At 34.7% G+C, this 26,504-nt stretch overlaps 1 protein-coding gene across 1 annotated transcript in view; it reads right to left on the minus strand.

Annotated features, from left to right (window-relative positions):
- LOC118204283 (uncharacterized) overlaps nt 1–26,504 on the minus strand; it is a 98,554-nt gene that overhangs the window by 29,073 nt on the left and 42,977 nt on the right. The window contains exon 3 of the mRNA XM_085826352.1: nt 25,395–25,493. Within this exon, the coding sequence (XP_085682478.1) occupies nt 25,395–25,493 (99 nt within the window). The remainder of the gene's footprint in view (nt 1–25,394; nt 25,494–26,504) is intronic.

The raw sequence follows: 26,504 nt of genomic DNA on the forward strand, positions 1-26,504 counted from the left end.
GGCAGGTCCTAGGGTCTCTTACCTCTTTTTCCTTACAGCCAACTTCTAAAGAGGACTTAAGGCTCGACACACATTTAAAGTGTCCCCATGTTGCAAAGACACTATTAATTTACAAACATCTATGCCTCGTCTGTTATTCGAACCCCGGCTTTTTCAAAACTCACTACGCTCTCTTGGCCTGTATACCGTCTGGGAGGCACATTTCACTTTTTAAAATTTTAGGTTAAGAAGTGAACCTTTATCAAAATGCGATCACTACGACAGCGCAAAAAAGAGTTTAAACTGTGTTCTGATCCTCATTTACAACACGTTCACTCGAATAATCCTTGTTGTCATGGGCGACTTTTTCTAAAATTGCATGGTTGAAATTTAAAAGGGTAGAATATTATACATTTGGAACACTTTACAAAGTTCATATTAAAAATGAAAGTTTTCCCTATACACAGAAAATATAAAGCTTAAGTGCATTACGAGGTACTTGATACTGCCAACAATAATTGCTTTAACGCAACCAAGTCACACGTAAAACTAGATAGAAAGCAAAAAATGTAATACCAAACTGGCAATGTACATTTCATGGTTAGCAAAATGATTTGTAGATTGCATTGTTTAAATTGTTTCTGTGTCAAATACTTATTTGCCTTTAATACAGTATGCTGTAGCATTTTAAATATACATTTGTAAAAGGGTAATCTTAAAACCAGCACTGTGCCATTTAGTGGATATGCTTGGTAATAAAATAATTTGTGCAAAAGTGCAAACCAGTAACTAACATAATAATTCAGAAACTCCAAAGTTTTGTGAAAATGGTTTGATACACACTGTGTCTTGTTATAATGTTTATGAAAATACATCAAAGCAGCAATCGTCTGCATTTAGAAACTTTTACCTGTTTATCAAAATATATAACACTTCTTCTACATCTGAAGTGAACATGACAACATGCTACAAGTTTATTATCAATACAGTTAGATATTTAGAAATTCAAAAAGTTGGTATATTTATTAAAAATATCCAAAATAGTCTTAATGTAAAGCATTTATCGATCGTCCGTTTAATAAAAATAAATAAAATAAAATAAAATAAAAATAGAAATTGCGTGGAGAATGGGCACTGAAGTCTGGCTCACATTCCAAGTTAATACCAAATAAATGCAGATTTATTATAAGAAAGATCAAAATAGGCCTAAAACGACTTTAAAACTTTTAGCACATTTAGAACAATGACTTTTAACAAAAGGTAACCCTGAAGTTTTTAGAAGAGTCATTTAGGGCACACGGATACAATGGGCAGTCAAGTAAGAAGAAAATTCTTCGTAAACAAGAAAACAAGGAAAATATACCTGGCGTCCGCAAAGATTTATCATACTGAAACATTGTTATATTTGAAGAAAATTCCAAATTTAATATATTTGGATCCAATAGAAAAATTAAGAATTGAATTAAAAGCCTATAATTAGACACGGGGTTTGAGATTTGGAAATGTTTCGCTAACTTCGAAATAGGAAATGTAGCTTGAATCGAAAATAGTATTGATTAATATAAGTATATAAATATTCTTAAAGAAAACTAAAAAGCATCAGCAGGAAAACGTGGAATGCAAATTTCACTGAAGTTTATCAGATTAACAATCATTAACATACAGACTGTTGTTCGCTTGTAATTATTATAGAAGAATACCGAAGGTATTAAAATTGCTGCATATTCTAGGAACTAAAGTTTTATGAAACATGTACTGAATATTCTGAAAATGAACTTACGAAAATGAAAAGTTCATTTTCAGAATTTTTTGTATAAAAATGTTTTTTTTCCCCCAAACGTCTTGAATAACTTTTTTCAGAACAAGTAAGTTTTAAAAAAGTTGATAAATAATGTATATAAAAAAAGTAAAATAATTTCGCTAATATTTATTAAGTGATACTGCAAATAAATCTGAAAAACACATGTGTCCGAAAACAAACGTGAACCACTTTACATGCAAGCAGGTTTATCATTATTTAATGGTAGATAAGATGCTTCATAATGCATGTCCGTGCTGTGCACCCCTTATGTGTTATATGTGATACACGCTGATTATGAATTAAATATATAGTATAGAGAGGTCCAAAAAAAAAAAAGGATGAGAACAACAATATAATTTACGACGGTTTCGGAACTGAAGAAAAGTATTCAGAGTGAGAACTGTAAAAAGTGCTGTTTGCACAGCAAATACAATTTAACTTCAGGAAGAGTTTCCTTTAATGTAAAGATAGATAATTAAATAATACACAATCACTAAATGAGGAGATAATAAATCACTATATCTAAATAAACAGAAATTAATTTGATGCTATATAGATTACCAATGATTGATGAAGTGTAGATTAGCAGTGCAATGATATATTGAATAAGCTAGTTTAATAAAGCGGTGAAATAAATTGCATTGATTATAATATTAGAATTGCATTAGTACATGAAGTAAAACACAAAAACTTACAAATGATTCCATTCTTTACAAGTACATCATATTAAAAGATAGCTAAAAAGCTAAGAATAAGTAAAGAACAATACATTTTACAACGGTTACTGAACTGAAGAAAAGTAATCAAACAGTAGTGTAAAGTGTACTGTTTGCATAAAGTAGTGTAAATTAAAGTTTGCGTGAAGTAGTGTAAATTAAAGTTTGCTTGAAGTAGTGTAAAGGGTCCTGTAAAACGTGTTGTTTGAGTAGCAAACACAGTTTAACTGCAACAAGAGTTTTCTTTAATATAAACATAGATAATTAAATAATACACAATCACTAAAGAAGTAGATAATAAATCATTAGTTCTAAATAAACAGCAGTTAATTTGATACGATGTGGATTACCAATGATTTCTGTAATATAGATTATCAATTCAATGATATATTTAACAAGATAGTTTGATAAAACAGTGAAATAAATCGCACAAAAATAGTTAAGAAGCTAAGCTTAAACTGCCTTTTGAAAACATGTAATTATATTTGGATCTGGTCTGACTGCTTTCCGAAGTTTTAAAATGTCACCAAATGTTGTCAGAAAGTTTACATTAAGCTACTGAAATTTTCTTATTGAATAATTTGTTTCTGGGTTCACAACATGATTCAGCAACTAGTTTTAACTTTGTCGTTCATTTCGTATATACAGAAAAAATGTTCAAGACTAATCGCCTAATCTCAAAATGGACAGCATTGATTAAACTTGCTTCAGTTGAACAAGAAGGGTTATTTAGAAGCGTTACACAGCAGAGACGTTAATTTGCGGGAATTTCAATTATGCTGTTCACATGGAAAATCTAGATCCTCTTTTCAGATACTTCTTCCTCTTAAAAGGTAATAATTTATGCGTGTCAGTTTTTGTATTTCATCTCTCTTTTATTACACATTTTTTTTTCTGATTTTCATTTTACTTTATTTGCAAGCATTTTCATTGCTTCTAAAGGGTGGGGCAAATAAAAGTGGCCCAGAGAACAGAGTTCCAGGTTACAAGAAATACAGCAAAGGAAAGGAAATACAGTACTAACCTAACTATAGCAGATGTTGAAATTGACTAAAATTCATCTCTCGGCGCTTTTGAACCCTGCTCAGCAAGTTACTGAAGGCAGATTGAAGCTGGACTGCAGAAATTGCTGCAATCTCATCCGAAATAGTCTGCTGCACTTTTTAAAGAGGTTGATCTTTGGATTATGGTAACTTGGCGATTTTTTGGCGAAAATTTGGCGACCAACTCTGCTACAGCAACCCTCTATTTTTTTTCCGCCGCCATTTTGTCTTCACGAAGTAAAGACATGTTTCTTTTCTTTTTATTTACTGAACACATTTTCCAACAATCTACTAGCCAAATTACACACATACTAGAAATTTTATCTAACAAAACTGCTTAATCATGACAAATATTCACTGCAAAATTGGGAAAAAGTGCACAATCGCAAACTCCTTGCGCGTTTTTCACAACAACACATACACATAAACTATGTACACGTCGACTTATTTTTACTTAAAAAAACATCCCAGAATTGCACAAAAATGGCATTGCGCACACTCTTCACTATATCCATGTACACTGCTTTTTTCTCATAAATTAGAAAAATTTCACGAAAATGCATGAAAATACTCAACGTATACTACTCAAACATATTCCAAAATACTACAAACATATAACTCACGAAATCACGATCATTAAATTAAAATATAATTAAATTAAAAAACACTACTTCAAATATAAATAAGCACATACATTAAATTAATAAAAATTAGATTACAATCCTAATTAAACTAAATCATTGCTAATAACAATTTTCAAATAATACCATTTTAATTTATTTACTCCTTACATTTAGAACAATGCATAACAATAATATCCTCAAATGATTAAAAATACTAACTTATCTAAACTTCTTCAGAATCTTCATTACGTCGCTGCAGTACTATTGCTAATTTCTAAATCCTAAATCCAGTAGTCAACTGGAAGTCTATTCACCAAGTAATAAGAAATTAATAAAATTTCACCTATACTCAAACTACTTTCAGCAAACCACGTACCCTTCCTTACACTCCTTTTCACAAAATGTCCATTTTCACCATATTTCTTGCACCGCCATTTAAACTTGTAATATCATTCCTTTCACACAATCTCAACTTATTATTATTATCAAATAAACACATTAAAAATTTAGAATTCACTTTACATAGCGCCATGCAATCCGAAAATTAATCAACACTATTTCACACAACACACAATGAAGCTTTTCCAAATTAACCCCCTTTTCCGATTAAAGAACTGTAATTCGTCCATTAATGTCACGTTTCACACAACACAGAATATAGCTAAATGCGAAATTTCCAGATTTCCCCCCTTTTCCAATTAAACAACTCTAATTCGTCCATTAATGTCACATGACATATCTCATGATCTCTCATTTCCCTCACACAAAATAATGATGCGTAATCGGAACTGAGTGCTTCTCACATTATTACCAAAGTCCTAGGTAGTAACCTTTATCGCCTCCAAAATGTCGCCAAACTACCAGTTACATATTCCAAAGATCAGCCTTTAAAGACCATGAGAATAGTTGCGGTACTTACGTATTAACGCAACCAGGCCAAAATTCGCATAAATCGCCAAATTTGGCGACCCTACTGACGGCAACCCTACATGTTATACGTAGCTTTTCGTAAAGAAATTATTTTTCTTATTGATTAGATTGAATGCCCTGAAATACTTTTAACTATGGGTATTTGGGATCTGCCTGAGAGTGAAAAAGATACTGCTGAATTGTTGCAGGGATATGGAATTATACCGAACGAACGTACTTGTAAAAATTCTCATAAAATGAAACTGTGTTTTGGAAAGCAAATCTTCTGGAAATGTAACGTCGAAGAGTGCAATCAACATTTGTGTGTGAGAACCGGAAATTGGTTTCAAGGTGGCCGAATTTCATTTGTGACAGCGGTGCGCTTCATTTATTGTTGGTGTAAAGAGTTAACCTCAATTAAATTTTGTGCAGAAGAGATGGGAATTGCTGACAAAACTGTTATAGATTGGAATAATTACATGCGGGAGATATGTGCCCTTGAAATGGATGAAAAAGAAAGAAAGCAAATAGGCGGCGAAGGACTTATTGTGGAAATAGACGAAAGTTTATTTGTAAAAAGAAAAATAACACTGGGCGTGTACTACCACAGCAATGGGTTTTCGGCGGAATTTGCCTAGAAAAGAAAGAGACTTTTTTGGTTACTGTACCTAACAGAAGCACCGTTACCCTTATGGAAAAAATTTGCGAAAATATCAAGGAAGGAAGCATCAATTATTCGGCTTGCTGGAAAGGATACAATACAAGTGAGTTGGAAAATGCTGGATTTCTGCATGGAACTGTTAATCACAAATGTAACTTTGTGGATCCCAACACGGGCGTTCACACACAACATGTAAAGCGCATGTGGGGCTCAGCCAAATGGCGCAACAAAAAACAGAGAGGAACAGCCCGTCATCATCTTGACTCATACCTTATCGAATTTATATGGCGCCAAGCTCAAGCTGTTAATGGCGAAGACTGTCTTCAATCAGTGCTAAAAGCAATAACCAAAAGATTTCCGCCGAAAACATAATTCTGCAACTTATTCAAATTCGAAACCGGAAGGGTTTAATTGCTATTTTATATTTTAAAACAAAATAACATAAAAAACTGTATTAAAAATTATCTGTAATTGATAAATGTACATTTTCTTTCTATTCATACTTTTTTACTCAAACTTACAAATCGCGCCAACCTGGTAAGTACCATAGTTGCTATACTATGAGAATAGTTGCTATAGTTTAGACTTGGATGTTTCCCACAAAACGTAATCGCACACTGACAGATCTTGAGCTGGGTGGCCAGCTAGGGCCGAGACTAGACTGACCTCTACTAACCTGTCTGTCAGGCTTGAAGATTGTGTAAATGTGATCCAAGGTGCTGCCGGCTGTATGTATGGGCAGTTGCCCCATCCTATTGGAATTAACTGTAGGTCATTAATGCTGCGATTTATTTGGCCAGAATATGTTAGCATAAATTTAAGTATTTTGCATAATGAAACTCGAAAGGCATACGAAACGAACGTGCGCCAAGATATATATTGGCGAGAGAAAGTAAAGTTCGTGTGCAATGCAAAGCATTCAATTCTCACCTTAGCTTCTTGTACCTGGGCAAAGGTCTAAATCAGTTAGTGCTTTATCTTTCAGGTACTGAGTCAACGTATGTTCCTGTTTCTTTTTTTTTATTGCCTAAAATAGGTAAGTCTGATTTAGGACTGATGATGATTCTATTTAAGTTATCTCCTTTTAGATAATTCAGTGTTTTAATGTCTGTGAAGATTATTACTTTTTTGCTATGCTTAAGTTAAGCAAAATTATCCTATTTTATTAAATAAAGATTTCGTAGTTAACTTTTTGACTTGTGATTCTTTAATGAAAACTGTGCTTGAGGAAACGTACTCATTACGCCTTCAGTTCTAATGCACAAACCCAACAAAAGTTTATGAGACTGATTAGGGTAATTACTTCTAAAATTGAAGTTTTGTATTGTTGTAAGATTCCAGGGGCATAAAGTGTTAAAACTCTTTGTTGAAAATACTAGTTACGAAGTTTAAAAGAATAATTGTAACGAATAATTATGTCTATTCTTAAAGAATCAATTTGTATAGAAAAGTTAATAGATGAAAATTATTCAGTGTGGAAATTTAAAATAGAACAACTTCTAATAAAAGAAGGTTTAGATGATGTTGTATTCGAAGAAAAAACGGAAACTGTAACTGATATTTGGTTAAAGAATGATCTTAAAGCTAAAGCTTTAATATGCTTAAACATTTCGGATTCGCAAATTATCCATGTTTTGCATAGTAAATCTGCAAAAGAAGTTTGGCAGAAGTTAAAATGTGTCCATGAACGTGTAAATTTAACAAACAAGTTATTTCTTCTTATAAAACGATATTCCATTAGATATAATGAAAGTTCTAAAATGCAGGAACATATCAAAGGAGTTCTAGAATTGGCTGAAAAGCTGCGTAGTATAGGTGAAGAAATTAAAGAAAATAACTTAATAGCAATTCATGCAACTCCTTAATAACTGCAATAGAAAGTAAATCGAAAGCTGAATTGTTGCTAGAATGTGTTAAAAATAAATTAATAGATGAGTATTGTAAACGTGTGGAAACTAAGAAAGTTCAAAAATACTATTCAGTTGCTTTAAAAAGTAAAAGGGAAAATAAATCACGATATTGTACTTATTGTAAGAGAAATAACCATACGATAAATGACTGTTTTCATTTAAAACGCAACGCTAGAACTTCCCCGAAAATAGATGTAAATAACAGTAAAGTAAGAAATTGTTCTTAAAATTATAAAAGTAATGCGTGCCAAATAGCAAATGCGCAAAGTGTAGAAAACATAACAAAACTTAAAGAAAATAAGTATCTTAAAAGTATTGAAACTGAAAATTCGCAGATTCAGTTTAATCAAGTTCTAGAAGTGGAAAATAAAACATGAAAACACGCAAACGCAAGAATGGGTTATCGACTTAGGAGCCTCAACTCATATGACGAGTGATAAGAATTTTTTCTCTCAGTTAAATGACTCTAATAAACAAATAGTAACTGTAGCCAATGGTGCTAAATTAAATTCTTATGGCATTGGTGAAGGCTATTTTAAAGTTCAAAACTTAAAGGGTCAGGTTACACAAATAAAAAATTGGAAAATGTATTGTATGTACCAGGTCTAGATAGTAATTTACTTTCTGTTTAATCTGTTACGAATAAAGGTTGCATTGTTACATTTGATAGTAATAAATGTTACATAAAGCGTAACAATATACTCGTAGCCGACGGCAACGCTCAGCAAGGTTTATATAAATTGACCGTAAACTCAATTGACGAGAAAGCATACTTAGCTAATGATATTTCATGTTCTAATACGAACTGTATACTAAAATAGCGTCAAAGATTAGGCCACAGAAATATGAATGCCATAAAAACACTTGAGAAAAATAATTTGGCAGACGGCATTAAACTTGGCAAATGCACTCATAATGTGGAATGTTCTACTTGTGTAAAAGCGAAACTAACTGAAAAATCTTATCCCAAAACTAGTTTTAGATCTAAAAATCCACTGGATTTAGTGCACACAGATGTGTGTGGGCCAATTGAAGTCAACAGTTTAGGAGGGAAAAGATATTTCGTAACTTTCATTGATGACTATTCGCGTTATACTCTAATTTATTTTATTACATCAAAAGATGAAGTATTCGACAAACTTAAACAATATGTTGCATCAACAACAAATAAATTTAGAAAGAAAATAAAGGTTCTCAGATCCGACAACGGTACAGAATACTGTAACGAAACTACTGAAAATTATTTAAAGAAACTTGGTATTTTCCATGAAACTTCGGTTCCTTATTGTCCGGCACAGAACGGCGTCGCAGAAAGGAAAAATCGCTCTTTAATAGAAATGACAAAAGCTATGCTAATAAACTCTAAATTACCGAAAGGATTCTGGACTGAAGCAGCAGCTACTGCTGCATATCTTCAAAATAGCTTACCAAATAAAGCCACAGATAGAACACCATATGAATTGTGGAATGGTAGAAAACCAAACTTAAGTCACTTACGAGTATTTGGTTGTAAAGCATTTTATTATGTGAACAAACAAAAACGGCGTAAATTCGACAACAGAGCTGAAGAAGGAATATTCGTAGGATACGATTTACGAAGTAAGGGATACAGGATTTATGTAGGTGGAAGGAAAATAATAGTAAGTAGAACTGTTAAATTTTCAGAAAACGCGTCTTTATCTGACAAGCATGCAGAAAATAATGCTGAAGATTTAGAATTAATTCACATCAATAACTCGCAAGAAAATGAAGAAAATAATGAAGAAACATCTCTTGGCGATGATTTTACAGAAGATTCAAAAAGTTCCGAAGAGTTAATTAAACGTGAAGAAAATATAGAAAGAAGGGTTTCTAGCAGATCAACCAAAGGGGTCCCACCGGAAAGGTTCTCTTATAAAGCAGAAGACGAATAATCAATCTTACCTAAAAATAAAGATTCAGAAAGCTTTGAAGAAATTCTAAACTTACCAAAACGTGAACAAGAAGCTTGGATCAAGGCTATGCAAGAAGAAATACATTCTCTAAAAGAAAATGAAACCTATACACTTACAGAATTACCACCAGGAAAACATGCAGTAGGCAGCAAATGGGTGTTTAAGACAAAATATGATGAAACTGGTAAAAATATAAAATACAAAGCACGCTTAGTAGCCCAAGGATTTACTCAAAAATACGGCAGTGATTATAATGAAACATTTTCACCAGTAGTGAAAAACACTACGATAAGAATTTTCTTAGCATGGGCAGCGTATAATAATGCCAAGGTACATCAACTGGATGTTAAAACAGCTTTTTTGTATGGAAACTTAAATGAAGAAATATATATGGAACAACCAGAAGAATTCGTGATTCCAGAAGAAAGACATAAAGTTTGTAAATTACAGAAGTCGATTTATAGTCTCAAACAAGCAACTAGATGCTGGAATGCAGATCCGTGTCTTTTCACAAAAGTGGTCCGTGATAAAAGAATTAATTTATTAGTGTATGTTGATGACATCCTAATAAGTTCTACAGAAGAAGGACTAATTCTTCAAACAATTAATGATTTAAAGAAACGTTACCAAATAACGCATCTTGGTGAAGCTAAATATTTCTTAAGCATGGAAATAAATCGCAAGGAAGATGGAAGTTATCTCTTATCACAGAAAAATAAAATAAATGAACTTGTCAAGCAATTTGCCAATACCAATGATTTAAAAATTTCGGAGTTCCTATGGTTCAAAACCATCTACCTCCACATCAGAATTATTAAAGGCGAGCAGAAATAGGAAAAATTTGGCATAAGTGATTTACTTGATGCACACTAGAGGAAGCCACAGGCTCGAGAAAGTTTAGGGATAGAGATGAGAAAATAAAAACTTAAGTTTCATAATTTTTTTATAAGTTTTTAGGTTTTTAAAATTTTTTTTGTGTTTTATATTTTATACTTTTTTTGGTTTTTTATAATTTTTTATACACAGTACAAACACTAAAGCAAAAAGTGGATAGGAAAGATTTTACGATTAATAGGCTCATTGGCATGTGGCTTGTGTTGGGGAGTGCAAATAATTATTGAGATCGCGATGAAAATATTCTTAGTCAGATTTGAAATCTGCGGGAGATGTGATTCTTAAGTAAACAGATTGATAACTTTGCTTGAAGATCTTGATAGTAGTAGCAGAGGATGAAATAAGCAATTATATGGCAGCTCGCTGAAGAGACATCCTTCCTTCATGGCGCGGGAGCTGGAACTGATGTTGAGTGTGCTTAAATGCTAATTGATTATGCTTATATTAGCCCAGTTGGGCTTTAATAAGCTATATTGATCTAATCCCCTAAGGACAATCAGAATGTCAACTATCAGCTAGTTCCCAGCCAGGAAATCGGAGCGGGTAAGGAAAAGAGGGCCCATCGGCCATAGTGACAAAGTCCAATCATCAAAGTAACTTAACTCTTACCCCTGAGACAAGAGTAATAATCACGTGTATGGAGCTATGAAGATGCAAAAGAAATGAAAATACATGAAATGTGCATAGGATACAGTGTTGAACATGTAATAAACAAATGAAAGTGAAGTAATGTACGCATAAAAATGTGTTATTTACATATTTGAAAACGAGTGGGCTAAGTGACAAAATTGTGATCCCTCATTCTGTGAGCCGTAAAAGGCCTGATATTGTAGTCCTCAGGAATGCAGACATAGTTCAGTACAGCATTAAAGTTTCCTTTACTGCAATTCAAGCCTTTGTCAAAGAACTTGCTGTTAAGTTTTTGCAGATATTTGTCAATATATTCAACTTGTAAATCATCGTGCAGGAGTTTGTTACGGATGTAAAAATGCGCTCCTGTCATGGTGCGTAAGATTGTGTTTTGAGTCACCTGCAATTTGTTGATATCTGAGCTCGTAGCAGTCGCCCAGACAGGGGACGCATAACACATAATTGGTCTTAAAATGGAAATATAAATCTGTCTTTTCCTTCTCAGATCTAACTGCGAGCTGCGCCCTAGCAGTACTTGTAATTGTTGAGCAATTCCTCTGGTCTTGTTTGCAATGTAATTGACATGCGTACTCCACGTGAGTCTTCGATTCAAGTAAACACCTAAATACTTGGCCTTGTTTACCATCGGGACACGTTGGCCGAATAGGTAAAGTGGCTGAACTGAGACCAGTATTTTCTTCCTTCTAACAAGAAGTAGCTGTGATTTAGTCGCATTGATGGAAATCTTCCACCTGGAGCACCACTCCTCAATGTCCATAATTATATCCTGCATAACAGAAATTGCCCTGTTAGGCTGAATAGATCTGACCGCTACAGCGGTGTCATCCGCATAGCAGGCCAGCAATGTATTTCTGTTGAGTTTATCCCGCGGGAAATCAGCCGCATAGAAAAGATAGAGTACTGGGCCAAGACAGGACCCCTGGGGGACGCCTGCAGCGATAGTTTTGTATCCAGAATGACTTTGCTTGCAGCTAACTGTAAAGTAACGATTTGCAATATAAGATCTGGTGAGTAAGATCAGTTCTCTAGGCAAATTCATCATTATCAATTTATATATTAAGCCCTCATGCCAGACACGGTCAAATGCTTTGGCCACGTCCAGCATGAGCACTGCAGTACAACTCTTATGATGCAGAGCAGAGCCGATAAATTCCACAAGCCTAATCAGTTGTTTAGATGTGCAAAGTTCGCTCCTAAATCCGTACTGATCTTCCGGAAGTACCTGTAAATAAGGCTGGAATTTCCTTAAAATTATTCGTTCAAAGATCTTGCCTATATTAGAGAGCAAGCTTATGGGCCTGTGATTTTCCGCCTTAGTGATGTCTTTTGCAGGCTTCGGTAGTAGGAAAACTTTTGCGTACTTCCAGCAGTCCGGGAAGTAGCATAACGTAATGCATATATTAAAAATGCTGGAAAGTCTTGTGATTCCACCGCGCGGGAGGTTCCTGATCATTAAATTTGTAACTCCATCAATACCTGGGGCTTTCTTGGGGTTCAATTTGGAGATAATATCCGTAACTTCTCTTGGATTAGTTAAACCATCGGCATTTAGAGCCGTGGGAGCACCTAGCCATTCTTCTACTTTCATTCTGACTTGGGTCTAAAAGTGAATATTACGAGGTGTCTGATTGGGAGAAAACTGCTTTTCAAGATGTGAAGCAAAAATCTGACATTTGTCAGTATCTGAATAAGCAGTGACGCCGTTGTCAATAATTGGCCTATCACACTGATGCGTCCTCTTTAACATTTTTGTAAACTGCCAGAAGGCATCACTGTCTAAGTTTAACTCCTCCATTTTAACATTCCAAGCCTCACACTTTAATTTATGCATTTCAAGCTTAATATGCTTACTGATCCTATTTAACTCCGTTTTAATAATTGGATCCCAGGTGATATTATACCTCCTTCGCAGCCTGTTTCTTTCGGCTATGAGAGATTTGACGTACCTTGGAATCTTAGCGATTTTACAAGACCTTTGAGTAACCTTGGTGGCCTCATAGTAAGAGTCATTAAGACATGTAGTAAACTTATCAATCTCCTTGTCAATATCAGAAGGGCTTTTCATAGCACCTAATTTAGGGAGCCTCACTTTCACAACATTGTGGTACATTCTCCAGTCGGTATGGGTCTTAACATTCGTATAATTAATACTGGTGACCCCTAGTGTAGCAATCACAGGAGTATGATCAGAGCTTAAGTCGTCTCGAACCTCCAGCACCATATTAATTCCTGTATTAGTCAAGATGATATCTAGAATATCAGGAGTGTACCTGATGTTGCTGGGCCTGAACGTCGGTACGTCAGGCGCAAATATACCAACTGGGTGGTTACTGATATACTCTCTCAGTACTTTACCATTGTGATTGGTGCTACGGCAGCCCCAATCTTTATGCTTACTATTGAGGTCGCCACCAACAATCATTATTGAAGAATCCGGAATAATATTTTGTAACATTTCCTCAGTTAGCCTATTAGTAGTGGGGTTGTAGATTGCCGCAAATAAGGTATCTCCAATCTTAGGCAAGCTAATAGAGGCAATCACAATTTCATAGCCCTTGTCTCTTTCAGTCGAAATTAAACAAGATGAATATTTACAATGAACGTAGATGAGTGCTCCACCTCCTCTGTGATGTAACCTATCACATCGGTAGGTTCTATAATTTTTGATGCTAACTCTGTCTCCTGGGGTGATGTGCGTCTCGGAGATCAGGCAAATATCAATGTCGTTCTCATACATAAAGTCCTCCAACTCATCTTTCTTTCCTCTTATGTTGTTAGCATTCCACACTAACATCTTGATTGGCCTAAAATTATTATCTTTCCTATCCATGATTGGGTTCATTATTGACCGCGTTGAAACTACTAGCATTTGCGCTAGGAGCTAAATTTACTTGTAGAATGCCGGAAGCCTTAATAGCCTCAACAAGGTTTTTAAGCCCTTCAAAAATACTTCTAGCTTCATCTAGAGTATTCATTGTTTGCCCGCCAACAGCGGCGGCATAAGATTTATTGATAATTACTCTATCACTGAAATTCTTCAAAGGCGGATTTTGAGTATTTATTTTGGGAAAATTCGGGCAACCCCTGTAGTTGCTTGTATGATCTAATTGGCAATTTATACACTTAGGTTTATCTTCTCTTGGCTTGGGGCAGTCTTTTGAATAATGATCGCCAGCGCATTTCATGCATTTCGGGTCATGCATACATCCTGCCTGGGCATGATGAAATGCTTGACACCGAAAGCATTGTACCGGCCCTTTCCTTCCTTTGTAAGCTTCTACTTTAACATTCAGCAAACATAATTTAGTTATATTATGTATCCCTCTCGCTTTTTCATTCCTCTTCAAAATAACTAGAAACAGGGGCAGATTAAATTTTTCTCCATTTCTGCGTCTTACTAATTGCGAGACTCGTTCAACTGGGAAACCTCTATCTATCAGTTCATCAGATATCTCTGAGGTTGGCGTGTCGATCGGTAAGCTGCGTATAACAACTTTAACCTTCTTGTTTTCGGGTAAAATAAATGAGTGATATTTCACTCCTTTGGCATTAAGTAATGCAGTTAAACTCTTATGAGTTTCTATACTGTCAACTTTTAACTCATAGTGGTCTTGAGCTTTCATTATACCTGATTTTAGCTTAATTCCTGCATCTTTAAACATTTCCTTATATTTTGACCAGGAGTATTTACCATCCTGTATAATAATCGGGGGAGCTTTATTGCTCACTTTATTTGGATGTATGAATTTATCCACATCCTGCTCATTATTTTCGGCAGAATTGGTACCAGTTTCATGATCATGAGCATCACCTATTAGCCCAGCCGGGCACGTGACCTCATCTGCAGCACCGATAGGCCGCACCATGCTTTCCGTCTGAGACGTACTCGCAGCCGGCTTTTCGGGGATCTCACTAGATGGCGCCACATTAGCGTGGGCTTTATCCATATTATCCACGTCTGGGGCTGTATCCATATTATCATAAGTTATTTCCGTGGTCGGCTCAGCTGTCGAAACTTCTGACAAAACAGAGGAATCCGTCAGAGTAGACTTTCGAGAGGGTTTTCTTAGTCTTCTAGTAAAATCTCCTTTAGGACCTGAGTCCGTGTCGGAGCTGTCTTCATTCAGTGCTTTATGTTTTTTCGACTGCTCTTCATCTGAGCGCGCAGGGCTGCTGGCTCGTCTGACATTAGTTTTGTTGATTCCAGTTATTCAAGAATCACTGTCATTAACCTTAGGAGCAGGGATGTTTGGTTTGGGAAGAGAAGTAGAAGAACGATCAGCGTTCAGTTCTCTGTCAATGAAAAGTTTGAGGCGTCGAAGGAATTTAAGGTCTCGTGCGTCCTTAGATGAGAGAGATCCATCAGCTTCTTTGATGCATTCTAAGTTGGTAATCTCAGAGGCAATAAAATCAATCATTCGATCCATGGTGGAGCGGATGGCAGCAAATGAAGCAGCAAAGAAAGCAACCAGAGTCTATTGCAATGCCGACCTACTGTTACAGCGGCATGCACTCTGATTAGGTGATGTTGAGAGGGCTTGTCTTGCCCTTTTGGATGGAGGGTAGATGCCGAACTCTCGGCCAATCACGGCTCTCGGTCTCTTCTGTGAGCTGCGAATAGCAGGATCGTATGCTGGAATCCGCTGAAGTGCTCGGTTATCAATCTGTTCAATTTTGAGGAATAAATTTTGACTAAGCTTTTTAATATGGTAATCTACAGGTTTAATATTTAGGTCCGAATGAATCACATCTGTACGGACGTACCAGGCTGCATTCAGGGCCATACGTAGGGTCTTACTTTGAAAAGATTGAAGTTTTTTGACATGAGTTTTTACAGCAGTACCCCAGATTGTACATGCATACATGAAGACAGGTCTTATAATTGATGTATAGAGAAGAATTTTGTTTTTAATTGACAGTTGGCTCTTTCGAGCTAAAAATGGGTAAAGTTGGGCTCTAGCACCTTTCGCTTTATTGAGAACACTTTCAATGTGAAGGCGCCAGGTTAATTTTGAATCAAGTACAACTCCTAGGTACTTGTAAGAGTTTGACCAGGGAACATAATCGTCGAAAAACTTTAAATTAATGGAAGGGTACGGGAGGGGGCTACGTTTGAATATCATAGCAGCACATTTAGCAACATTAATTTTGATTTTCCAAGTGATGAGCCAGTGCTCAAGGCTAGAGAGATAACTCTGAATGGTTTGGACCAAGTTTTCAAGGCGTTTGTGTTGAGCTAGGAAGGCCGTATCATCTGCATAAAGTGCAAGAGTGATACTAGGTGATTTTGGTATGTCATTTATAAAAATGTTGAACAAAATTGGGCCTAAAAGTGACCCTTGGGGGACACCGCTGAGTATGGGACGGGGTGCCGAAATGAAAGAATTAACTCGTACAGAAAAAAATCTATTAGTCAGGTACGAATTAATTATATGAATTAAATGGGCCGAAACGTCAAGTCGTATGAGCTTGATAATAATTCCTATATGCCAAGTCCTATCAAATGCTTTGGCTATGTCAAGAAATAAAGCGCCAGTAAGCATTTTGTTACGAAACCCTTCGTGAATGAACTCCACTGTCCTCAGCAGCTGGTGCGTGGTGCAGTGTTTTGCTCGAAATCCAAATTGTTCATCAATCAGAACGTTGTGATTTCGGAGAAAATCATTCAGGCGTTTAAGTAACACAAACTCGTATATCTTAGATAACGAGGATAGGAGGCTGATAGGTCTATAATTTTGAGGGTTAGAAAGGCTTTGGCCTGGTTTTGGAATAAGCACAATAAGTGCTTGTTTCCAGCTTTGAGGAAAATAGCAATGCTGTATCATAAAATTTATAAGCATTATTAAGAAAAATAGATAGTTGGTGGGTAAATTTTTAATCATACGATTAGAAATAGCGTCCATACCAGGGACTTTTTTGGGTTTGAGCTTGGTAATGTATTCACTTACCTCGCTCATGGATGTATAGTGTATTTCTCTCGCGAAAGGCGAGGAGAGGAAACGTTCAACATCTTGTGGGAAAGAATTTGCGCTGTTCGCAAAAATTCCTTCATTATGTGGTGTAAATTGAGTTTGAAGAGAATCCGCAATTAATTCGGATTTCTCAGCGTCTGTGTGAGCCACCGCTGCGTCCGTAGCTAAGGACGGAATGTTAGATTTGTGTTTGCGTAGGCGGGCTGATGCGCGCCAAAGACTGTTATCATTGGTCGTTAAGGACTGAATGTAATTCGTGTATTGTGATTGGAAGAACTGGTCACATGATGCCTTGATCTCATTTTGGAGAGTACGGAGTTGAATTTTTAAGCCAGGATTTCTATTTCTTTGCCAAAGTCTCCGTACTTTATTCTTTTCTTTAATTTTGAGTTTAATTTCTTGAGGTATTTTACGATAATTGGGTCTGAGGGTGGGTTTTGATACTTCCTTATAAGTATCAGTTAGGGTGTTCGTTAATTGATCTACTGCTTTGTCAATATCATGGCTGGATTCAATTTCGAGGGAGGGTATGCTTTTAGAATTTAATTTAAAGCGAAAATTGTCCCAATTTGTAGAGACGAGTGCCGGAAAATTTTGAGTAAAAATAGTACAGCTAAGGTCGATGGTTACGGGGTTGTGATCTGATGATAAACAATTTTCAACAGTCACTTGATATCCAAAAGGGAGTCAAGCAATTTCAACTTGAAGAAGCGAAACCCGCTGGCACACCAATGGAAACAAACTATTATAACCTAAACAAGGAAGAAAATCTCCTAACTTCAAATGATAAATTTCGCCAAGCTATTGGAAGTCTTTTGTATATATCGTCTATCACAAGACCAGATATCACAGCTTCAACTCACATACTCAGCTGAAGATGTAATAATCCACGTCAAAAGGACTGGAATGCTGTTAAAAGAATCATTAGATACTTAAACACGACAAAGAATCTATCCTTACAAGTTTCGTCGAGTGAAGAACCTAATATTACAGTTTGTTCAGATGCTGATTGGGGACAAGATATTGAAGATAGAAATCTACATCAGGAAGTGTTAATTTATTAGGAAAAAACTGCATTTCGTGTTTTTCAAGAAAACAAACTTTTGTTTCTTTATCCTCAGCAGAAGCTGAATATGTTGCACTATTACAAGCTACGCAAGAACTATTATGGCTATTAAAATTAACAGAAGATTTCAATCTACCCCAAACTCTACCGATAAAGGTATTTGAAGATAATCAGTCTAATATAAGACTTGTAGAATCTGAAAAATTCAGTTCGCGCACAAAACATATTGATACAAAAGTTCATCACATACGCGACTTGATTAACAAAGGAATAGTAAAACTTGCTTATCTTTCAACAGAGCAAATGGTTGCTGATATTATGACTAAACCAATTCCTAAAGCTAAATTTCAGTTTTTCAGAAATGAATTGCAATTGGTATGAGTTTCATTTGCAAAACAGGGGAAATGTTAGCATAAATTTAGGTATTTTGCATAAGGAAACTCGAAAGGCATACGAAACGAACGTGCGCCGAGATATATATTGGCGAGAGAAAATAAAGTTCGTGTGCAATGCAAAGCATTCAATTCTCACCTTAGCTTCGGTGTCCGCCGATAACATCGCGGCAAAAACATCGCGGACGAAAACGTCGCGGAGAAACTAACGCAAGGCGAAAACGTCGTTCTACAAAACATCGTGGGAGAAAACATCGCAAAGAGAAAACATCGCAGTTCTAAAACATCGCGGTACAAAATACCGTCGTCGAAAATAAAGCGGTTCAAAAACTTCGCAGTTTAAAAACATCGTCGTCGAAAATATCGTGGTAAAAAATAAAGTATCTACAAATCATCGCATGACGATAACATAGCAGACAAGCTTTTTTCAGGCTTTAATAACTGTAAATAGATATTTCCATAATAATTTGTGAGCGCAAGATGAAAAGAAGGATAATTTTTACTTTCACATTTTTTTATTAACTAATAAATTTTTGCTGAAAAATTAAGAAGGAAATTTAAGCAAAGAAAATTAAATGCAACTTATAGATTATACTTTTTATGAAAAATTACCTGTAAAAACTTTATAAAAAATGATTTATTAATGGTCTTTGTTAGTTAACTATGTCGGATTAAAATTCTATTAAGTGCTATAAGTTGCATTAAGTTTATATGCTTAAGTATCCTTCTGATTTTCTCAGCAAGAATTTATAGTTAATATAAAATATGAACAACAAATTATCCTTCTTTCCATCTTGTGCTCACAAATCATTACGGGAATATCCATTTATAGTTAGCATGTTTGCGATGTTATCGTCATGCGATGATTTGTAGATACTTTACTTTTTACCACGATATTTTCGAAGACGATGTTTTTAAACTGCGAAGTTTTTGAACCGCTTTATTTTCGACGACGATATTTTGTACCGCGATGTTTTAGAACTGCGATGTTTTCTCTTTGTGATGTTTTCTCCCACAATGTTTTGTAGCACGACGTTTTCGCCTTGCGTTGTTTTCTCTGCGACGTTTTCGTCCGCGATGTTTTTGCCGCGATGTTTTCGGCTGTAACCCTTAGCTTCTTGTACGTGGCCAAAGGTCTAAATCAGTTAGTGCTTTATCTTTCAGATACTGAGTCAAGGTATGTTCCTGTTTCTTTTTTTTATTGCCTAAAATAGGTAAGCCTGATATTTAGGACTGATGATGATTCTAGGTAAGTTATCTCATTTTAGATAATTCAGTGTTTTAATGTCTGTTAAGATTATTAAATTTTTGCTATGCTTAAGCAAAATTATATTATTTTATTAAATAAAGATTTCGTAGTTAACTTTTTGACTTGTGATTCTTTAATGAAAACTGTGCTTGAGGAAACGTACTCATTACGCCTTCAGTGCTAATGCACAAACCCAACAGAATATTACTTGCGTTCTTAGCATTTCTTTGCAGCATTGATATTATGAAGCAAATGGTTGAGGAACTTATTTTTATCTACACTGTTAAAATGTGTGCGCGTCTGTCCATCTGTTTGTTTGTGACATTATCTCCACTGGAAAGGCGAGGAGTTGACATTCGAGAGAGGAACTCCATGGATATAAAAAATCCGTGGGAAGCCATTTCGACCATTCTTATATTCGTACGACTTTAATCAACCGAGATATTAATTAGAAACTCTGAAAACGCTAATTTTCTGTGTCATTTTTCCGAGTAGCAACACTGCCGCACGCTGGAAATAAAAATCAGCTTTATTTCGAAAAGTGTTGCCGCTGCTTGCTTTTAAATCGTTAAGATTCTTAATAAAAAATTTCGAAGTTTTACAAAATACGAAACAAAATTATTATTAAACATTAAATATAATATTATTGCATAGGGTCATGGTCTGACGTCGAAGAAAACACACGATTTCATGTGACATCATTGTATGCCGAAAATCCTTCGTTCCTGCCAGCATTTTTGATAAATATCTGCTGTAGGCAACTTTGTTTTTTCAGGTTAGGATAATTGACACGGTACGTTATTGCCACGTTAATTCTTTAATTGATATTGAAAAAATGTGGTTATATTACATTAAATTTAATTCTTGAAGTCATACGTAATAACCTGGAAGTGTCGAAAGATTCTGTTTCCTGGTTTCGCAACAAAAAATGATTTACGAATTGGTTGTTGCTTTGAAAGGATGAACTGATTTGATTGATATTGAAATTGTTATGCACTACCTTTTCAGGCGTACATAGAACTCAAACCATTTGCGTTGGTCGCAGCTGGCAACTTTGTATACAGTTCATTAAATTCACAGTTCATTTTGTTTTCAATTTTTCACAGTTACAAAAGAAGAAAGATCATGACTTGAATGTAAAGTTTTAAGTTTGTTTTTAAAGCTTTTAAGGTACTTAAGTTTGTTATTTATTATATTTTAAAAACGTCTTTAAATTTACAGAACATAAGTACAGTTTTAGATATTGAAAATGATTTGATTGACTTTTTAACTTTGTCTTTATACATAACTTTTATTAGAATGATTTTATTGACTTTGTATAACTGGCAGAAGAGATTGTTTAGGTTGATGTATATTTAGCTGTTAGAGTATTTGTGTTTTAGAATTACTCAAAAGAAAAACATTACTAGATTTAAAAAATATTTATTACTTTATTTCATGATTTTTGCACTATAAGATTAAATAATCATATTCGTAATGTAAGACATTTTATTAATTTCTTCTGAGGCATGTTATTTAATGAAGTGCTAAATTACATTGCAATAAAATTATTAATCTGAAAAGTTTTAAAATATGTCAGATTCCGTGACTTTGTATTCACTTTGTATATATAGGATCCGTAAGTACGCATTTTTTTTAAATTATTAATCGAAATATTTTATGTCTACTTTTTTATTCTTCTTTTTGGTGACATCTAAATTGCTTGCTAACTTTTAAAAGTCCACTGACTTCCAGAGAGAAAGTTAGGCTTTCTGAATAGCGCGTTCACCTTTTGGCTGTGTGTTTCTAACGTCTTTTTGGCTACGTCTCTACGTTCGTCCGTATTACGTGCCTTTTGACAGCTTCGCTGGCTAATTTAATATTACGGGCCAACTAGCTTAGAATTGTGGTTATCTTTGGCTAAATCTCTTTTATTAGTCATTAGTTAGTTCTTATTTCTTACATTTTGTGTTTGAGCCCAAGTGGAGGCTTTGTTGTACGCCCTGAGAAAGGGGCCAACTGTATACTTTATTTGGAGCAAATAAAGGATAATTAAAACTTCTTGAGTTTACGTTTCTCTTTTTGGACATACGCAATTATTGATTAGTAGTAGAATAAAAGGGAGTAACGCTACGATACAATTGATTAACCTTTTGAAGACGGGATGGCCATTATAGTGGCCATAGAGTCCTCTCTTTGAAAAGACGGGGTTGTCCACTTTAGTGGCCATTTCTTTTTCCCCCTTTTTCCAGGCTGAAAAGTGGGGTGAAATGTCAAATTTGACGTCCCTGGGGTTTTAACCACTTATTTCTTTCAAAGGTCTTCCTTTTGCAACATAGATGCACCCCTCTGAGAATCCATTAAACTACACACAATAATCTTTGTTGCAAATAGGAGGTGATTTCTTAAAAGGGGGAAAGCATTCGGTTCAAGATTCCCCGTCCTTTTGTAGCTTTTACTGCTACCAAAGCCCCGGCCTCAAAAGGTTAAGACCTGAGTTTTCAAGCATCATTTTCTGGCTTGTGATCACATTTTGCATGATTCAAACCGCTTTCCAAGTTCTGGTACTCTTCCATAAAACAGCGCGATATGCTGAGGAGTACTGAGGTTGCTGACATCAAACATCTGGTCATGCCAGCATCAAAAATTATATCTCGCTTATGTCCGTTTTTTAAACATGACAACAGTTACTGGTTTATTCATCGAAACTCTGATATTTATACGTTTTGGCACCGAGGACAAATAGCGATTCGCAAGTCACTGGTTTCCATTGTACTCATTTATATGTTCACATCGCAGGTATGTATAATAATATTTCTTCCCAGAATATGTAAACGTAAAAATTTAAGAATTATGTATCTTCTTAAAAAATTAGCTTTCTGCTTTGAAACAAAGAAAAATATATTTTTCAACTTAAAGGAATTTTTGTAGCATGCATTTCATAATTTCCTTCTAATTCATCTAATAGCCGTGAAATGCGAGAAATGATGTCTTCATAGTTTTATATTCCAGTGATTTTAATGGGTTTTCATTTTTAATTTTGTTGATGACGTCAAGCATTAGAAACGTCTTTCGCTAAGAAAAGGAAAACAGTCCTAGATAGCATTCTGAGAAAATTTGTTGTTGTATATGTTACTCATGAGACAAATGTGCGAAAGAACTCATACAGTTAGCCCATTTGCCGAGGTTTGGACATTTTCGGAATTCTCATATAGTTTGAAATTACAACAGAAAATTATCAGAGGAAAACATAAATTTCCATATAATAAAATATATATTAGTGCAAAAGCCTGGGGCTTAAGTTCTATAAAAACTAAATTTAAAAGACAAATTCGTAATCAGTTAAATTCGTTAAAAAGAATAAAAAATCATTGATGTAACAATTTGAAACTCTTCCAAACATACATTATCAGGGCATGTTATTAGACGTATTTCTCGTTTTTTGATCAAGAATTCGTCAAAAAAACATTTCAAAACACGTCAAAAAACGTAATTTCTGATAGTTACAATTCACCCTCAGTTAACGTTTAATTTATGCTTGCTCTAAAAAATCAAAAACCATACAATGCTCTTTCGGAATCCTTAGTTATATAGCGATAAAAATAATTATTGACTAATAAACGATTTTTTAATGATGCAGTCAAGTTGAGTACTGAAAGTTGCGACATTGTGGAATTTAATTCAAAAAAGCCAATCTAACAAACAAAAACAAAAACAAAAAAAAAGCTATATAATACCAAAAAGAACAAAAAAAAAAAAAAAAAAAAAGCGAAACGACGTACAAAATCCCCAATATATTTACGTTCTATGCCGTAAAATTCACGTCTAATATTTTACATGGATATAAAATATTTTCTTGCGTAATGTTATATTATTACAGTTTTGAGTAAAAATATTTGGTATAATTTGGTATAATATTTAAATATTTGGTATATTTGGTGTAATTTGGTATAATCAAGAAGATTGATTATACGTGCAACTGCGAAGAAAAAAAAAGGGGGGGCTATTCTATACCTCTCGTTCTACTGGACCGACTGACGAAATTCAAATTGCGTTTTTCATGTCTCGAAAGAGCGATATAGATATTAGATTTGTATATGATATTGTTCTAATATAGGTATTTTCACACAAAATCGGACTTTTCCTGACATGACATGCCAATATTGTTTTCTTGCGCAGCGTACATGCGTAATAGTGGAGTGCTCAGTTCGTTTATTCCTTTGTTATTCTGAATACTTCTTAGTAATGGATAAGAAAAGAGGCGGATAATAGAGGTATAATTCCACCACTAGCACGATGTGCGGGTTTGGTCAATGCCACACGTAGGTACAGGCAGTTGAAAACAGAAGTTTCTTTCTAGAGTCTTGAATTGCTGACAACGGTCAGTCACCAAATTAAGACAAGCCATATTAGAACTCTTTCTGTTTCTTCACAATTCTTCGTAATCAAATTATGTTTCTATTTACTGCACGCCAGATACCAGACTCCTATTTTCTTTGAATGTTGTATTGTAATTTACAACTTAATTTGAAATAAATAGTACTGTTTATTTTATCTCATAAAACAGATAAAACGTACATACAAAATATGCAGCTAACGGGTCTGTAAAACAAGAGAACTACATACTTCAAATACTGCATAATTAAAGCAAAAGAATGTTATTAAAACACTAGCGATGTTATGAATTAAAGTACTATGTGTAGTACTTTAATGTTCTCGAAGACTATATGTAATTTTGTCAATATAATAAAGCATAATGTAAAACAATTTCAACATATAAGTACAATCCGTAAATTAGGTAAACTGAATTTGACGGGAGTTACTCGGTTACTGACGATTGTAAGAAAAAGATGCAATGTAGTATATATTGAGGAAGTCTATGTTATCTTATAAGGTATTTCTCCCACTTCCCTAGCATACGTTCGTGGTATAACGATAGCACACAGGGCCGCTATTCCAGAGGTCCGCGGTTCGATTCCCGGCGGAGGCGGTTGCTTATTTTTCATCTTGTCTGCTTCCAATTAACCTAATGACTCTACAATCTAGATCAAATTTACGGATGTCTTCAATTAAGTCTCATTAAAAATGATATTTTATATATAAATACATAAGACAATTTTTATCCCATTTGAGAACATGAAAAAAGGTTTTAGTATTTTTTAAGAAGATGATTTTTAAAAGATAACTTACTACGCGAAATAAAATTCACAAATATCTGAAACACGCATATTTCAATTCCGAAGCGGCATGGAAATTTCGAATAAAAAACTTTGAAAGTTACAGTAAATTCTACCAAACTCTGGAGAGGCCATATTTCCTATTCTCACGATGGTCCGTTTTAAATGAACGAAAATATTTAAAAGTAACGTGCTCCGACCCCCCCCCAAGAAAGAGAACTCCTTTAAGAAAATGTATTGCTTTACCACAAAAATAGCAAACACAAAACAAAATATAATATATAAACACAGTCTAAAAGTTCGGAAAGGAATATTTTTGCTTAAGTAACAAACTTTCTATACTCATATTCAAATACATTTTACAAATATTCAACAAATTATGTGGCGTGGTAAAGTTTATTAATGTTTTGGACTGACAGAAAAACAATTATACCTTACCTTCACATTTTCCATTCTTTTCTGCATATTTTTCGTTACACGTGCACTTCTTGCTACCACCTTCAAAGCTACATATGCCATGCTCACCGCAATCGCATTCTGAAAGAGAAATGCACAGAATTCGAAAAAAAAGAATCATGTTAGCATATAATCATTCACATTTAATATAGATAAAAGTTTCCAAAATATTTTATTTGTATGAAATATGAAATTTTAGTACGCTACTAACTAAATAATTGTGAAGTTTGGTGAAAATGCTGGTTAAACATGTTTCATTTTTTACGCTTCTCATGGCCTTTGTTACAAGGCCAAGTTACAGATTATCAAACAAAAGCTCCATGATCTGTAACTTAATTTTTATCCTTTTACTGATGCTATCTGAATTTTCCTAGAGTACTGCGAATTCTGTTTTTAACAGATACATTGCTTTGTAAACCCTGAGAAAATACACGTTCATAAGAGCCTCGTTGGGTTTCCATTATATAAAGTGATATATGCTTTACAACATAGTTTCTTACTTAATGTACTGGGCGGCTATAATTAAAGTTACCCTTTTTAGAGTCACGAAGAGCACATTTTGGTAGACCTCTTTCGTTGATACTAGGTATATACGTTTCAAGGACCTTCTGAATACCTGCGATAAAAAAAGGAAACCTGCGATAAAATTTAACAAGCCAAATTTCGAGCGAGAGTTTGTGCTTTTTCTTCAGCGTGGAAAGGACGTAAAGAAATGTGGAGCGTTTTAAAATGCCAGCAATCAAAGCCATAAAATCATTCCTCACCATGTGTTTAGGGAAGAATAAGCTGTATTGAAAAATTTGTTTTATCAGAGCGGCAGTAATGTTCAAAATGCTCAACCATAATATCGATGCTCGAGAGGTTTACGAAAGGGACGTATGTCGAGCAGGGATTGAAAAAGATGATTACTAAATTTGAAGAGATTATGATAAGGTAGCATAAAGGTACTTTACGATAAATACTGTCTACGATGATTGATTTCAAATTGCAATAGTTTATGTAGCGCAATAGTTTCAGAGTGCAATATCCGTGATGAAATCCTGTGACTTTGTTGATGATTCCGATTGCAGCTTCGAGGGTCACTCCTGTGGA

This window comes from Stegodyphus dumicola, chromosome 11 (assembly GCF_044657685.1).
Source record: "Stegodyphus dumicola isolate Sdum_Otavi_A_Nest chromosome 11, ASM4465768v1".
In the NCBI taxonomy this organism is placed as follows: domain Eukaryota; kingdom Metazoa; phylum Arthropoda; class Arachnida; order Araneae; family Eresidae; genus Stegodyphus; species Stegodyphus dumicola.